Below are 16,635 nucleotides of genomic sequence, written 5' to 3' on the forward strand. Positions count from 1 at the left end.
TCTTGCCTCCTTTATCATAGGGTAATTAACCATATAAGTATTGATGCATTTCTTATTCTGTTCCATTGATGTATGTGTTTGTTTTTGTGTCAGTACCATACTGTTTTCATTACTGTAGCTTTGCTTTATAGTTTGAAATCAGGGACCATTTTACCTTCGTGTTGTTCTTTGTCAAGATTGCTTTGGTTCTTTGAGATTTTCTGTGGTTCCATAAAAACTTTAGGATTATTTGTCCTAGACTGCTCAACAGGTAAAGAATCTGCCTGCAGTGCAGGAGATACAGGAAACTTGGGTTCAATTCCTGGGTTGGGAAGATCTCCTGGAGAGTAGGAAATGGCAACTCAAATAAGTATTCTTGCCTGGAAAATCCCATGGGCAGAGGAGCCTGGCAGGCTACAGTTCATGGGGTCACAAAGAGTAGGACATGACTGAGCATGCGTGCATGTGAAAAACACTATGGGTATTTTGATAGAGATTGAATTGAATTTGTAGATGCTTTGGATGGTGTGCAATTTTAACCATACTAATTCTTCTAGCCCATGATAGTGTTTAGAGTACCAGTCTTTCATTTCCTTGGTTATATTTATCCCTAGATATTTTATTCTTTTTGGTAGGATTGTTTCCTGAATTTCTCCTTCTAATAGTTCACTGTTAGTGTATAGAAATGCAACAAGTTCCTGTATATTAATTTTGTGTCATGCAGCTTTACTGAATTCATTTATTCTCATAGTTTTGTGGTAGAGTCTTTCTTCTATGTATAGTATTGTGCCATCTGCAAATAGCTATAGTTTTACTTCTTTTCCAGTTTGAATGCCTTTTATTTCTTGTTGTGGCCAGGACTTCCAGTACTATGTTGAATAAAAATGGTGAAAGAAGGGACTGACTTCCTGGCAGTCCAGTGTTTAAGACTCTGCTTCCACTGCAAGGGGCACAGGTTTGATTCCTGATTAGGAAACTAGGACCCTGCATGTTGCACAGCACAGCACACCACCCCGCCCCCTGCCCCGGCCAAAAAAAAAATGGTGAGAATGGGTGTTCTTGTCTTGTTCCTGATCTCAGAGGAAAAGCTTTAGGTTTTTACTGTTGAGTATGATGTAAGCAAGGAGATCCAACCAGTCTATTTTAAGGAAATCCGTCCTGAATATTCATTGGAAGGACTGAAGCTGATACTCTAATACTTTGGCCTCCTGATGTGAAGAACTGACTCATTGGAAAAGACCCTGATGCTAGGAAAGATTGAAGGTGGGAGAAGAAGGGGACGAGAGAGGATGAGATGGTTGGATGGCATCACCGACTGAATGGACATGAGTTTGAGTAAGCTCCGGGCGTTGGTGATGGGCAGGGAAGCCTGGTGTGCTGCAGTCCATGGGGTCACAGAGTCGCACATGACTGAGCAACTGAACTGAACTGATGATGTTAGCTGTGACTTTGTCATATGTGGCTATTGTTTAGTTGAGGTACATTTCTTCTGTACCCATTTTGTTGAGAGGTTTTCTTTTTATCGTAACTGGATGAATTTTGTCAAGCTTTTCCTGCATCTTTTGAATTATGTGATCATGTGTTTTTATTCTTGATTTTTGTTAACGTGGTCTGTTGAATGATATACTGCATTCACGCGTATTGAACCATCCTTGTATCCCTGGGAAAATCCCACTTGAGCATTGTGCACGATTCTTTTGTTGTAGAATTTTGTTCGCTAATATTTTGTTGGGGATTTTTGCGTCTATTGTTCATCAGGGATATTGGCCTGTAATTTTAATATTTTGTATGTGGTGTCTTTGTCTTGTTTTGGTATTAGAGTAACCCTGGCCTCATGGGTTTAGACACATTCCTTTCTCTTTAATTTTTTATAGTAGTTTGAGAAGGATAGGTGTTAACTCTTCTTTAAATGTTTGGTAAAATTCCCCCTGGTTGTCTTCTGCTTCTGACCTTTTGTTTGTTGGAAATTTTTTCTTTTTTTATTTATTACTGATTCAATTTCTCTACTAGTAATCTGTTCAGATTTCCTAATTTTTCCGGATTTAGTCTTGGAAGGTTGTATGTTTCTAGGAATGTATCTGTTTCTTATAAATTGCCTAATTTGTTGGTGTATAATTGTTTGTAGCAGTCACTTTGGACTGTTTGCCTTTCTGTGAAATCTGTTGTAACTTCTCTTTCATTTCTGATTTTATTTGGACCCTCTTTTTTTTCTTGAGTTCAACTAAAGATTTATTAAGTTTATATTTTTTTCCTGTTTTGTTAAGATTCTATTTCACTTATTGCCACTCTAATCTTGATTATTTCTTTCTTTCTGTTAACATTGGGTTTTGTTATTCTTTTCCTAGTTCCTTCAGGTGTAAGGTTAGATGGTTTATCTGAGATTTTTCTTGTTTCTTGAATTTCCCTCTTGGAACTGCTTTTGATGTGTTCCATAGATTTTGGAACATTGTTTCCATTTTCATTTGTTGCAAGGCATTTTTTGACTTCCTCTTTGATTTCTTCCTTTGACCCATTGCTTGCTTAGTAGCATGTTTACTTTCTATATGTCTGTTTTTTGTGTTTTCTTCATGTGGTTGATTTCAAATCTTATAATGTTGTGGTCTGAAAAGGTGCTTGATATGATTTCAGTATTCTTAAATTTATTGAGACTTGTTTTGTGGCCTAGCATGTGATCTGTTTTGGAGGATGTTTCAGGTGCATTTGAAATGGATCATAACTCCTCCCCAGAGAGGACTGCACAGTGTTTGCAGCTTTTGGATGGAATTCTTAAAAAGCATGGTTACAGATGAGAGACAAAATCAGGATACAATAGTGAATGTATCAGACTAATTGGCTGATATAAAAATACAGTCAATTTACATTTTTAGGTGATTATGTTCTACTTTTCCCTTGGATCTTTTTTCTGCCTTAAGAAATAAAATCAGTTGTGTTAAATAGTGTAACAGGTAAAATAGATTTGTACAAAAAGCTGAGTGAGAGGTTTGTTTAAGTGTACTTGTGATTTATTTTGTATTGAAAACAGTGAAAATATGAAAATCATCTGTCAGCCTAAAAGTCTGTAATGTGCAGCAGTACTAACTGAAAATATCTTTGTATTTTAAGAAAATTAACTTTTGTGCTTAGGTGAGATGATGAGTATTTAAGGCTTATAATTTTAAGATTGTAGACTTATGAAAATAATAGGAATATACTGTGGTGCATCCATATAGTGGAATATTATTCAGTGCTGAAAAGCAGTGATATACTAAGCCATGAAAACACATGGAGGAACCACTAATCGATATTACAGAGTAAAAAAAACCAATCTGAAAAGGCTCCATACTTTAAAATGTTTGATGGATGAAATGGATGGTGGGAGGGAGGAAGGCAGAGATGAATAGAGGATTTTTAAGGCAGTGAAACTACTCTGTATGAAACTTTAATAATGCTGGATGTGCATGTGTGCATGCCGGTTGCTTAGTCATGTCTGACTCTTTGTGACCCCATGGACTGCAGCCCGCCAGTTTCCTTTGTCCATGGGATTTTACAGAGAAGAATACTGAAGTGGGTTGCCATTTCCTCCTCCAGGGGATCTTCCCAACCCAGGGATCAAACCTGCATCTCTTATGTCTCCTGCATTGGCAGGTGGATTCTTTACCACTGAGCCACCTGGGAAGCCCCATAATGGTGGATACATGTCATTATGTATTTGTCAAAATTTGTAGAATATTCAGTACCAAGACTTAATCCTAAGGTAAACTTTGGGTTTTTGGTAAACTTTGGTTTGGGTAATTATGGTGTGTCAGGTACGTTCATTGACTGTCATATATGTACCACACTGGTGTGGGATGTAGATAGTAGAGGAAGCTCTGGGTGTATGGGGGTAGGGATATGTGGAAAACTGTACTTTTCCTTTGGTTTTGCTGTGAGCCTAAAACTGCTCTAAAAAATAGAATCTACTAAAAAAAATAAAGAGTAAGAGACAAGTCCCTCATAGCTCAGTTGGTAAAGAATCTGCCTGAAATGCAGGAGACTCCAGTTCAATTCCTGGGTTGGGAAGATCTGCTGAAGAAGGGATAGGCTACCCACTCCAGTATTCTTGGGCTTCCCTTGTGGCTCAGCTGGAAAAGAATCTGCCTGCAGTGCAGACCTGGGTTCAATCCCTGAGTTGGGAAAATCCCCTGGAGAAGGGAAAGGCTACCCATGCCAGTATTTTGGCCTGGAGAATTCCATGGACTGCACAGTCCATGGGGTCTCAAAGAGTTGGACATGACTGAGCGACTTTCACTTCACTTCAAGAGGCAAGTCACATGTAACTGTGTGTAGTTTGCATATACTAAATGCCTTGTTTTATGTCATATAGGGTTGCTAAAAAATAATACATATATAGACAATTTCTATGAGATGAGTAAATATAATGCGAAAAGGTTGATAAGAGAATGGGTTGATAGTTTATGAAATTTATTTTTGAGTCAAAAGTAAGAATATGATGCTAAATGAAAATAAGTGAAATGTAAGTTTAATGACTTAAAAAGCCATGAGTGGAAGGTTAAGTAATTATCAATAGAAACAATCCAAAATGCTTTAATGGGACAGAGTGATTAATAGGAATTTAAGAAATTTTTGTAAATAAGCCTCAGCCATTTTGAATAATGATCACGCTCATTTAGCTAAGTATAGGAAATACCTGGCAATTAGTGGTATTTTGGGGCTTTATGTTTCCATTTCCACATTCTTGCTATTAAGTAGTACATTACAACAAAAGCAACCCAAACCAGTGTCAGTTAGCAAGCTGGTATAAACAGGACTTGTTTCTATAAGCCACAAGCCCAGCTCTCTGTCCCAGGTCACTTGATAAACATCTTGTATGAAAGCTCCTCTCCATGATTCTCTTAATGATGTTTAGCTCTTGTATTATTAATCTGCTAGGGCTGCCATAGCAAAATCCCACAGACTAGGTGGCTTAAATTGCAGAATTTTTGTACAGTTTAAAAAAAATTTTTTTTTCTTCCTTTCTTTGTCTTGACTGTGTCAGGTCTTAGTTGTGGCACACAAGATCTCAGTCTTCACTGTGGCATGTGAGATAGTTAGTTGGGGCATGCAGGATGTTTAGTTGAGGCACAAGAACTCTTAGTTGCAGCATGCGGGATCCAGTACTCTGACCAGGGATCAAACCTGGGCCCCCTGTGTTGGAAGCACAAAGTCTTAGCCACTGGACCACTAAGGAAGTCCCCTCTGACAGTTCTAGAGGCTGGAAAGTGCTGACAGGTTTGGTTTCTTCTGAGACCGCTATCTCTTGCTCATAGATGGTCACCATCTCTGTGTGTGACCTTTTCTCTGTGCATGTGTAGGGAGAAAGAGCTCTGTTACCTCTTCCTCTTCTTAAGAAAGGACATCAGTCCAGTGCAATTAGGACCCCATCTTTATGATTTCATTTAACCTTAATTACCTTTTTATTTTATTTTTATTTGTTTGTCCGCACTGTGTGGCTTGCAGGATCTTAGGAATTAAACCCAAGCCCCAGCAGTGAAAGTGCTGAGTCCTAGCCACTGAACCACCAGCGAATTCTCCTTAATTGCCTTTTTAAATTCTGTCTACAAGCATAGTTACATTGATTAGGGGTTCAGCATATGAATTTGGGCAGGACACAATCAGTCTCTAACAGTTGGGTCAGGAGACAGTAATTCTCCTTGGAAGCAAAAAGTGGTGTAGCTTGAAATATCTGATGCTGAAGGGTCTTGCGGGCCATAATACAGGCTCCCTCCCTCTTCTTTACTTTCTTTTGTTCTGTCACAGGAAGTTGTTGAAGGGTTTTGAGCAGTCACTATCTGACTCCGGGCTACAAATTTAAGAATGCAGAGGAGCAAAGACTAGAGCAGAGACATTAGTCAGAAGATAGCAGTAATAATCCAGGCATGAGACGATGTCTTAAATCAAGGTGGGGGTAATAGAAATGGTAAAAAGTTGTCAGATTCACGATTTGTTCTAAAGGCAAAATGGACAGAATTTGCTGATGGAATATAATGTGGGAAAAGAGAAGAGCAAAAGTATAGCTGCAAGATTTTTGCCTAAGAAAATTATGGGAAAGAGCAGCTTTGGGAGAGAAAAATCAGTACATTTTGACTTTGTAGACATCATACTATACATAATTTTTTGTTTCAGATATAGCAATAATATTCAACATCCTTCTTTTAAGTTCTAGGCACTATTCCACATCAGTGCTCATGGATAATGATGCATTCATTTTAACAGTGGCTTCCCAGGTGTTGCTAGTGTAAAAAATCTGCTTGCCAGTGCAAGAGACACAAGAGAAGAGGGTTTGATCCGTGGGTCGAGGGAAGATTCACTGAAGTCGGAAGTGGCAACCCACTCCAATATTCTTTCCTGGAAAATTCCGTGAACAGAAGAGCCAGTGCTTATGAATAATACTGCATTCATTTTAACAGTACCTTTAATTGTTGTATTAAAAACACATATGCCAGAATACTGCAGTGATAAGGGAACAGTCTGTATGATTTCAGTACCTTTGGACTGTGAAACTTTTGCACCTTGTTTTATGTCCCTGCATATGTTCCAGTGTCTCCTGCTTTATAGTCTTTGGGAACTTGAATAGAATTTGTGTCCTGCTTTTGTTTGAGAATTGTATACATTTTAATTATGTTGAATTGGTCCATAGTGCTTTTCAGGTCTACTATATCCTTCTACTTTTCTGTCTATTCATTCTATTAATTTTTGAGGGTTTGATATTGAAGATCCAATTTAAAATCTTTATTTATTTACTTAAAAAATAATTCTAATATATGATATAACTATGTGTAATTTTGTTCTGTAATTTTTTTTCTTGTTCTGTAATTTTTAAGTCTCCTGTAAATGTGTTATACTTTCATAATTTAAAAAATAGAAAAGAAAGAGAAAAAGCACATGTGCCAGGTTCTGTTCTATGCCCTTTTCAAATATTAGCTCTTCCTTAATCCTGATAACCAACTCTGATATATTATTATTATTCCTCAACTATAATAAGGAATAGAGGTCCAGGGAGGTTAATATACCTGATATAACATAACTTGGAGTATAGTTCCAGTGTAGCTAACTAATGTAGCTTAGTTACTACATTGTAGTCTATCATATACTATCATAATTTACTTTGCCATCCAATTAATGACATTTGGGAAGGGAATTCCAAATTAATTAGGTAATCTAAGCTTTTTACTTGGAGCTTCAATGTCAAACTCTCAAAAATTAATAGAATGAATAGACAGAAAAGTAGAAGGATATAGTAGACCTGAAAAGCACTATGGACAAAAGCACATAGAATATTCATTTTAATATCTTTGGGCATCAAGTGTATTTCCATAGGATAAATAAGAGTAGTAACAGTGGGTCAGATTATACACGTTGCTTATTTTAATACCTATCACCAACATGATGTTCAAAAGTGTAATTCCAATTTATTTTCCAATGATGGCAAGGAACAGAGATCATTCTGTCGTTTTTGAGATTGCATCCAAGTAATGCATTCAGACCCTTTTATATTTCCCCAATCTGGTAATATTTTTGCTTATCTCCCTATACATTTTAATGAGGAATCAGCACAGTATTTGTTACGGTTCTGAGTAGTCTGTTTAAATCCTGCACTATATATAGAATTTATAGGAGTTGTTGGAGAACATAAAGCATGAGTATTTAGCCAAGGAAAGTGTAAAGGAGGTACACGTTATGTTTGGAATCAGATGGGATGGAGCTGTATACACAGTAAATTCATTAGATAGTAACTCCTCCCCAAAGGGGACTGCACAGTGTTTGCAGCTTTTGGATGGAATATTCTTAAAAAGCATGGTTATAGATGAAGGACACAATCAGGATAAAAGAGTGAATGCATCAGACTAATAGACTTATGTAAAATAGTCAATTTACATTTATCCTAACTTCAAGCACATGCTTTGCTAGCGTGTGAGATGAGTGCAATTGTGCAGTAGTTTGAGCATTTTTTGGCATTGCCTTTCTTTGGGATTGGACTGTAAACTGACCTTTTCCAGTCCTTTGGCCACAGCTCAGTTTTCCAAATTTGCTTGCATATTGAGTGCAGCACTTTCTTTTAGGATTTGAAATAGCTCAACTGGAATTCCATCACCTCCACTAGCTTTGTTCGTAGTGATGCTTAGGGTCTTAGGACCCATTTGACTTCACATTCCAGGATGTCTGGCTCTAGGTGAGTGATCACACCATCGTGACTATCTGGGTTGTGAAGATCTTTTTTGTACAGTTCTTCTGTGTATTCTTGCCACCTCTTCTTAATAGCTTCTGCTTCTGTTAGGTCCATACCATTTCTGTCCTTTATTGTGCCCATCTTTGCATGAAAAGTTCCCTTGGTATCTCTGATTTTCTTGAAGAGATCTCTGGTCTTTCCCATTCTATTGTTTTCCTCTATTTCTTTGCATTGATCACTAGGAAGGCTTTTTTTTTTTTTTTTAATCTCTCCTTGCTATTCTTTGGAACTTTGCATTCAACTAGGTGTATCTTTCCTTCTCTCCTTTGCCTTTAGTTTCTCTTCTTTTCTCAGCTATTTATAAGGCCTCCTCAGACAACCATTTTGCCTTTTTGCATTTCTTTTTCTTAGGAATGGTCTTGATCCCTGCCCCCTTGTACAATGTCACGAACATCCGAACATCCGTCCATAGTTCTTCAGGCGCTCTGTCTATCAGATCTAATACCTTGAATCTATTTGTCATTTCCACAGTATAATCATGAGGGATTTGATTTAGGTCATACCTGAATGGTCTAGTGGTTTTCCCTACTTTCTTCAATTTAAGTCTGAATTTGGCAATAAGGAGTTCATGATCTGAGCCACAGTCAGCTCCCAGTCTTATTTTTGCCGACTTATAGAGCTTCTCCATCTTTGGCTGCAAAGAATATAATCAATCTGATTTCAGTATTGACCATCTGGTGATGTGCATGTGTAGAGTCATCTCTTGTGTTGTTGGAAGAGGGTGTTTGCTATGACCAGTGCGTTCTCTTGGCAAAACTCTGTTAGCTTATGTCCTGCTTCATTCTGTACTCCAAGGCCAAATTTGCCTGTTACTCCAGATATCTCTTGACTTCCTACTTTTGCATTCCAGTCCCCTATGATGAAAAGGACATCTTTTTTTTTTTTCTGGTGTTAGTTCTAGAAGGTTGTGTATGTCTTCTTAGAACTGTTCAACTTCAGCTTCTTCAGCATTGGTGGTCAGGGCATAGACTTGGATTACTGTGATATTGAATGATTTGCCTTGGAAACAAACAGAGATCATTCTGTCGTTTTTGAGATTGCATCCAAGTAATGCATTCAGACCCTTTAGTTGACTATGATGGCTACTCCATCAAAATTCTCCAAGCCAGGCTTTAAGAGTATGTGAACTGTGAACTTCCAGATGTTCAAGTTGGATTTAGAAAAGGCAGAGGAACCAGAGATCAAATTGCCAACATCCGTTGGATCATTGAAAAAGCAAGAGAGTTCCAGAAAAACATCTACTTCTGCTTTATTGACTATACCAAAAGCTCTGACTGGGTGGATCACAACAAACTGTGGAAAATTCTGAAAGTGATGGGAATACCAGACCACCTGACCTGCCTCCTGAGAAATCTGTTTGCAGGTCAAGAAGCAATAGTTAGAACTGGACGTGGAACAAAAGACTGGTTCCAAATTGGGAAAGTAGTACGTTAAGGCTGTATATTGTCACCTTGTTTATTTAATTTATATGCAGACTATATCATGTGAAATGCCAGGCTGGATGAAGCACAAGCTGGAATCAAAATTGCTGGGAGAAATATCAATAACTTCAGATATGCAGAGGACACCACCCTTATGGCAGAAAACCAAGAACTAAAGAGCCTCTTGATGAAAGTAAAAGAGGAGAGTGAAACAGTTGGCTTAAAACTCAACATTCAGAAAACTAAGATCATGGCATCCGGTCCCATCACTTAATGGCAAAGAGATGGGGAAACAGTGGAAACGGTGACAGACTTTATTTTCTGGGGGCTCCAAAATCACTGCAGATGGTGACTCAGCCATGAAATTAAAAGACGCTTGCTCCTTGGAAGAGAAGTTATGACCAACCTAGACAGCGTAGTAAAAAGCAGAGACCTTTGCCAACAAAAGTCTGTCTAGAGAAAGCTTTGGTTTTTCCAGTAGTTATGTATAGATGTGAGAGTTGGACTATAAAGAAAGCTGAGCTCCAAAGAATTGATGCTTTTGAACTGTGCTGTTGGAGAAGACTCTTGAGATTCCCTTGGACTGCAAGGACATCCAACCAGTCCATCCTAAAGGAAATCAGTCCTGAATATTCATTGGAAGGACTGATGCTGAAACTGAAACTCCAATACTTTGGCCACCTGATGCGAAGAACTGATTCATTGGAAATGACCCTGATGCTGGGAAAAATTGAAGGCGGGAGGAGAAGGGGACAACAGAGGATGAGATGGTTGGATGGCATCACCAACTCAATGGGCATGAGTTTGAGCAAACTCTGGGAGTTGGCAATGGACAGGGAGGCCTGGTGTGCTGTAGTCCATGGGGTCGCAAAGAGTCGGACACGACTGAGTGACTGAACTGAACTGAATTAACACATTAAATTAGTTTTGGATTAGTTTATGTGTTCATTTGAAGTTTGTATTCTTTTGCTTCTCTTTGTTTTCCTCAGTATCCTGTTTGTGAGATTCCTCCATGATGTGCACAGCAATAATTCCTTCATTCTCATTATTGTATAGTATTCTAGTACATGAATATTTGTATATTTTGCAGTTGATGGATATTTGGGTTGATTCCATGTTGGAACACAAATAGTGCTGCTCTGAACATTGTTTTAAAATGCCTTTTGGTGGACACATAGACATATATCGTAATAATGAGCTTGTTTTGTCATAGGAGTGGCAAATAATTCAACTTCATTAAATCTTGCCAAACAGTTTTCAAATTGGGTGTATCAGTTTATACTCCCACCATCAGTGTATGAAAGTTGTATTTTTTTTTTAAAGTCTTCATTGAATTCATTGGATTATTGCTCCGGCTTTCTGATTTTGGGTTTAGGCCGGGAGGCATTTGGGATCTTAGCGCCCCAACTGGGGTTTGAAACCCTGCCACGTGCACCCCCCTAACCCGCCCCTCTGGAAGGTGAAATCCCAACCACCGGACCACCAGGGAAGTCCGTGTATGAAAGTTCCTTACCAGACCGTGTTCCTTACCAACACTTTTTATTTTAGCTCTTCTGACAGGTATATAGTGGTTTTTTGCATTTTAATTTTATTTATTTATTTTTGGCTGTGCTGCCCGGCTTGTGGGATCTTTGTTCCCTGACCAGGGTTCACACTCAGGCGCTTGACAGTGAGAGTGCCCAGTCCTAACCACTGGACTGCCAGGGCAGTACCGCATTTCGGTTTTGATATATATATCATCATGATTTATTATGTTGGCTACATGTTTTACGTGGCAGTTTGATACTTTTGAATTGTAGTACCTGTGATGAGGTTCTTTCCAGAAGAGAGGATTTTTTTTTGTTTCAAGTAATAAAGGAGCACTCTCTATACTTTTTTCCCCCAAGGTGAAAATTTAAAATAGATTCCAATATATAAAACAAATTAAAAGAAGTACTTCTTGAGAGGTAGAATGCCATAATAAATAAAAGAAGATTCTGGGCCTAGTGTCATCCATTAGGAGTTGTAATCCTGCGTTTACTAGTTTTGTGAATTTGGGCAAGTTACTTAACCCCTATTTACTTCAGTTTTCTTATCCCTAATATGAAATGTAATGAAGTTTCATCATAAAGTTAATGTCAGGGTCAAGTTAGGTTTTTAATATAAAGTGCCTAGGACAGTGCATGGTACATGACAAGTACTGTGTAATTCTGGCTGTTGGTGGTGGACATTGATATAAATTTATTTATGAACTTATACAAAATTGATGAGAATGAGGTTCTACTGTTGTGCACAAATTTGAAATGAGGGTTATGGATGATCATCAGTTCAGTTGCTCAGTTGTGTCCGACTCTTTGCGACCCCATGGACTATAGCACGCCAGGCTTCCCTGGCTATCACAAACTCCCAGAGCCTACTCAAACTCATGTCCATCGCATCAGTGATGCCATTCAACCATCTCATCCTCTGTTGTCCCCTTCTCCTCCTGTCTTCAATATTTCCCAGCATCAGGGTCTTTTCCAAGGAATCAGTTCTTTGCATTAGGTGGCCAAAGTATTGGGAATTTCAGTTTCAGCATCAGTCCTTCCAATGAATATTCAGGACTGATTTCCTTTAGGATGGACTGGTTGAATCTCCTTGATGTCCAAGGGACTCTCAAGAGTCTTCTCCAACACCACAGTTTAAAAGCATCAATTCTTTGGCGCTCAGCTTTCTTTGTAGTCCAACTCTCACATCCATACATAACAACTAGAAAAACCATAGCTTTGACTAGATGGACCTTTGTTGGTAAAACAATGTCTCTGCTTTTTAATATGCTGTGTAGATATGTCATAGTTTTTCTTCCAATGAGCCAGCGTCTTTTAATTTCATGGCTGCAGTCACCATCTGCGGTGATTTTGGAGCCCCCAAAATTAAAGTCTGTCACCATTTCCACTGTTTGCCCACCTATTTGCCATAAAGTGATGGGACTGGATGCCATGATCTTAGTTTTCTGAATGTTGGGTTTTAAGCCAAATTTTTCACTCTCCTCTTTCACTTTCCTAAAGAGGCTCTTTAGTTTTTCTTTGCTTTCTGCCATAAGGGTGGTGTCATCTGCATATCTGAGGTTGTTGATAATTCTCCTGGCAATCTTGGACTTCCCTGGTGGCTCAGATGGTAATGTGTCTGCCTACAATGGGGGAGACCTGGGTTCAATCCCTAGGTCGGGAAGATCCCCTGGAGAAGGAAATGGCAACCCACTCTAGTACTCTTGCCTGGAAAATCCCATGGACGGAGAAGCCCGGTAGGTTACAGTCCAAAGATTTGAACACGACTGAGCGACTTCACTTTGTTTCTTTTCTTTCCCCGGCAATCTTGATTCCAGCTTGTGCTTTATCCGGCCTGGCATTTTGCATGATGTTCTCTGCATATAAGTTATATAAGCAGGGTGACAATATACAGCCTTGGCATACTCTTTTCCCGATTTGGAACCAATCTGTTGTTCCATGTCCAGTTCTAACTGTTGCTTCTTGACCTGCATACAGATATCTCAGGAGGCAGGTCAGGTGGTCTGGTATTCCCATCTCTTCAAGAATTTTCCGGTTTGTTGTGATCCACACAGACAAAGGCTTTAGTGTAGTCAATAAAGCAAAAGTAAATGTTTTTCTGGAACTCTCTTGCTTTTTCAATGATCCAGCAGGTGCTGGCAATTTGATCTCTGCTTCATCTGCCTTTTCTAAATCCAGCTTGAACAATCTGAAAGTTCACAGTTTACATACTGTTGAAGCCTGGCTTGGAGAATTTTGAGCATTACTTTGCTATCGTGTGAGATGAGTGCCATTGTGCGGTAGTTTGAACATTCTTTGGCATGCCTTTCTTTGAGATTGGAATGAAAACTGACCTTTTCCAGGCCTGTGGCCACTGGTGAGTTTTCCAAATTTGCTTGCATATTGAATGCAGCAGTTTGACAGCATCATCTTTTAGGATTTGAAATAGCTCAACTGGAATTCCATCACCTCCACTAGCTTTGTTGTGGTGATGCTTCCTAATGCCCACTTGACTTCGCCTTCTGGAATTTCTGGCTCTAGGTGAGTGATCACAGGATTGTGGTTATCTGGGTCATGAAGATCTTTTTTGTTTCTCTCAGGTCTATACCATTTCTGTCCTTTATTGTGCTCATCTTTGTATGAAATATTCGCTTGGTATCTCTGGTTTTCTTGAAGAGATCTCTAGTCTTTCCCATTCTGTTGTTTTCTTCTGTTTCTTTGCATTGATCTCTGAGGAAGGCTTTCTTATCTATCCTTGCTATTCTTTGCAATTTTATTTTAGCCTCAGTCTCCAGTTTTTTGTTTTGGTTGCACAATTTGAGGAAAATTTTGATTCATATAGATGAGCAATTAAAAACACTTAAGGTTCATCCAGTAATTTTAGGATTATGCTCTTAGAACAATTTAATTGACAAAAAATAGTAGAAAATGTTTATATTGAAATTGTTACTAAATATAATATCTACATTTGGTTGGATTTCTTGTTTTTAAATAAAAATCACAGAAGTTGCACTAAAACTTAATATGGCTTCAATATCTGTTTTGTTATCACGGAACAGCTGTCTTACAGATTTGCTTTTTATTGCTTTCAGCCACAAGATGAGATGAGCAGCCCATGTCCTCAGGCCTTCCCTGGCCTGATAAGTGTGACCCTATGGCTACTATAGTGTGTGTACTTATTGCTGCAAATTTAATGAGCCAACACATAGGCTTCATGAAAAACAAACTGAAAGTCAGAGCTACACTTTTCCTAATTCATGGCATATTTTCAAGGTATTCAAATAAAGGTGAACAGTAGAGCTACACAAATAAAAAACATGAGTTTACCAGTCAGCACAAGTTATGTGTTACGTGGTGTCTGGCATGTTAATATTAGGCATATAAAAACATTCATGTATGTGCTGTTATAGTTCACAGTAGTTAACTCTTAGAGCCAGCTGACGCAGTCACCAGCTGTCTCTTATAAACAGTCTTGCATGTTTGTAGCTGTCTGACCCTTATACCAAGAGAACCTTTCCAACTGTGCTCATGCTTTCAAACAGACTAACGTGAGTATCTTGACAAACTCCTTTAGCACCAGCTTTACTTCTCACCAGCGGACTGTGTCCCACTGCTCCTTAATCAGCATGAGCTCCTCTAGAATGGCCAGTCTCTCCTCTGCCTCTCCAGCTCCATGGTTTTGTGTTCCCTTCTCTGTAGTAGCAGTACCTGCCTGCTACAGCCCCATTACTATCTATCTTGAGTATTGTAATTTCTTCCTGGTCCTGCTTGGATTCCATTTTCTCTCAGAATCATTCCTATCTGATACCATTCTTTTCTCTGAAATCCTGTCCTGACACTGTGTATCTCAGGATCTAAAATGTATTTTTAAAATATTGAAGTTGTGCTCTATCCCAACTTAGTGCCACTCACAAACTCCATCAGCAGAGGGAGCTAAATACAAGAAGATGAGTCCCTGAAATTAAAACCTGAAGTTAAAGAAGGTGCTTATAAAAATAGTAACATGTTCACATACTGTTCAGTAATGAAAAAGAGGTGGAATACTATTAGAAATCAGTGGTTTGGGGTTCAGTTCAGTCGCTCAGTTTTGTCTGACTCTTTGCGACCCCATGGACTGCAGCACGCCAGGCCTCCCTGTCCATCACTAATTCCCAGAGTTTACCCAAACTCATGTCCATCGAGTCGGTGATGCCATCCAGTCATCTCATCCTCTTTCGTCCCCTTCTCCTCCTGCCCCTAATCCCTCCCAGCATCAGGGTCTTTTCCAATGAGTCAACTCTTGGGGTTAGGCTCAGGTTAAGACTTCTGTGAGGAGATTTGTATAATCTTTTTCAAAGAGGTAATTCTGTATCATGTTAAAAACCTACTTAGATAAGGATGTTTATTACATAAGCATATTGGGAGAAGCAGTAAGATGTTTTTAGTCTTTTTAAAAATATTCTGTTTATTCCCTCTGCAAAAATGTTATTAAGGACATGAAGCAAGGTCACTAGCCTTGTGAAGACTTTGATATGGAGTAACGAGGCTTGCAGTTACCAAGGATTATGGATAAACCAGTCCAAGTTTTAAAGATAGAATTTTCAAGTAAATTTTTAATTTGGTTTTGATTAAGTGTATGTATCTTAATTTCAGTTAGCAGACTTGAAGAAAGAGAAGCGGAACTGAAGAAAGAATATAATGCTTTGCATCAGAGACACACTGAGGTGGGTTTCTAGGTTGGTTCTTACCATACTAACATTAAGATAAAGAAATTAACCCTAGAAAATATGTTTTAATTTTTCTTTGAAAATCAGCCAGTATTATCCTTGGGGGTTATTATTCGCGAAAGCTTTAAATGTCATGTAGCATTTACTTAGTTACCAAATACTGACTTTAATGTCTTTTATCTGGAGTTAACTTTTCATGTTATGAATAATGTAATAATTAAGGCATTTCCAATAGTTATGTTTTTGACTGGTTGAGTAAAAACCTAACTTGTACATATTAAAAAGTATACATGATACTAATATGAGAGAATTAATATAACTTATTTTGATACCTGTTGGGACATGGTGGATTGCCAGATTGTTGGTCAGAGTCTCTACATTTTTAATGCAGTATAAAGTACTTAATTTGCATTAAGCTCATAACAAATGGCAAACCAATTATAATGTCTTAAAATGACTCTAAAACAGGTTTTCTGCATGAAGTTTCAGTGTTTCAGATTAACAACTCTTGCACATAATCTCTTCAAAGCAAGTTAGAAAATGTTTAAAAAACTCCTTTTTATGACTCTCTGTCAGCCTTTCCTGTGTTGCGTTTGTTTCTTTCTGTCTCCTTCAGGTGAAAATTGTGAACTGGGGTTCACACACTTAAACAGAATTTTCATAGACACATGCACTGTTACATGAAAAAAATAATTGCTCTTTCTCTTTCTAGTCCAAACTTTCCCGTGATACGGATGGTTTAGTCTTTAGCTCCCATTTTCCTTTCACTATTGTGGGTG

At 38.4% G+C, this 16,635-nt stretch overlaps 1 protein-coding gene across 7 annotated transcripts in view; it reads left to right on the forward strand.

Moving 5' to 3' along the window:
• SPAG9 (sperm associated antigen 9) overlaps positions 1-16,635 on the forward strand; it is a 152,078-nt gene that overhangs the window by 44,468 nt on the left and 90,975 nt on the right. For all 7 annotated transcript variants that reach the window (XM_027519126.1, XM_027519123.1, XM_027519124.1 and 4 more), the window contains exon 3: positions 15,783-15,853. In XM_027519126.1, coding sequence (XP_027374927.1) covers positions 15,783-15,853 — 71 coding nt within the window. The remainder of the gene's footprint in view (positions 1-15,782; positions 15,854-16,635) is intronic.

The sequence above is a fragment of the Bos indicus x Bos taurus genome, chromosome 19 (genome assembly GCF_003369695.1).
Source record: "Bos indicus x Bos taurus breed Angus x Brahman F1 hybrid chromosome 19, Bos_hybrid_MaternalHap_v2.0, whole genome shotgun sequence".
Classification (NCBI taxonomy): domain Eukaryota; kingdom Metazoa; phylum Chordata; class Mammalia; order Artiodactyla; family Bovidae; genus Bos; species Bos indicus x Bos taurus.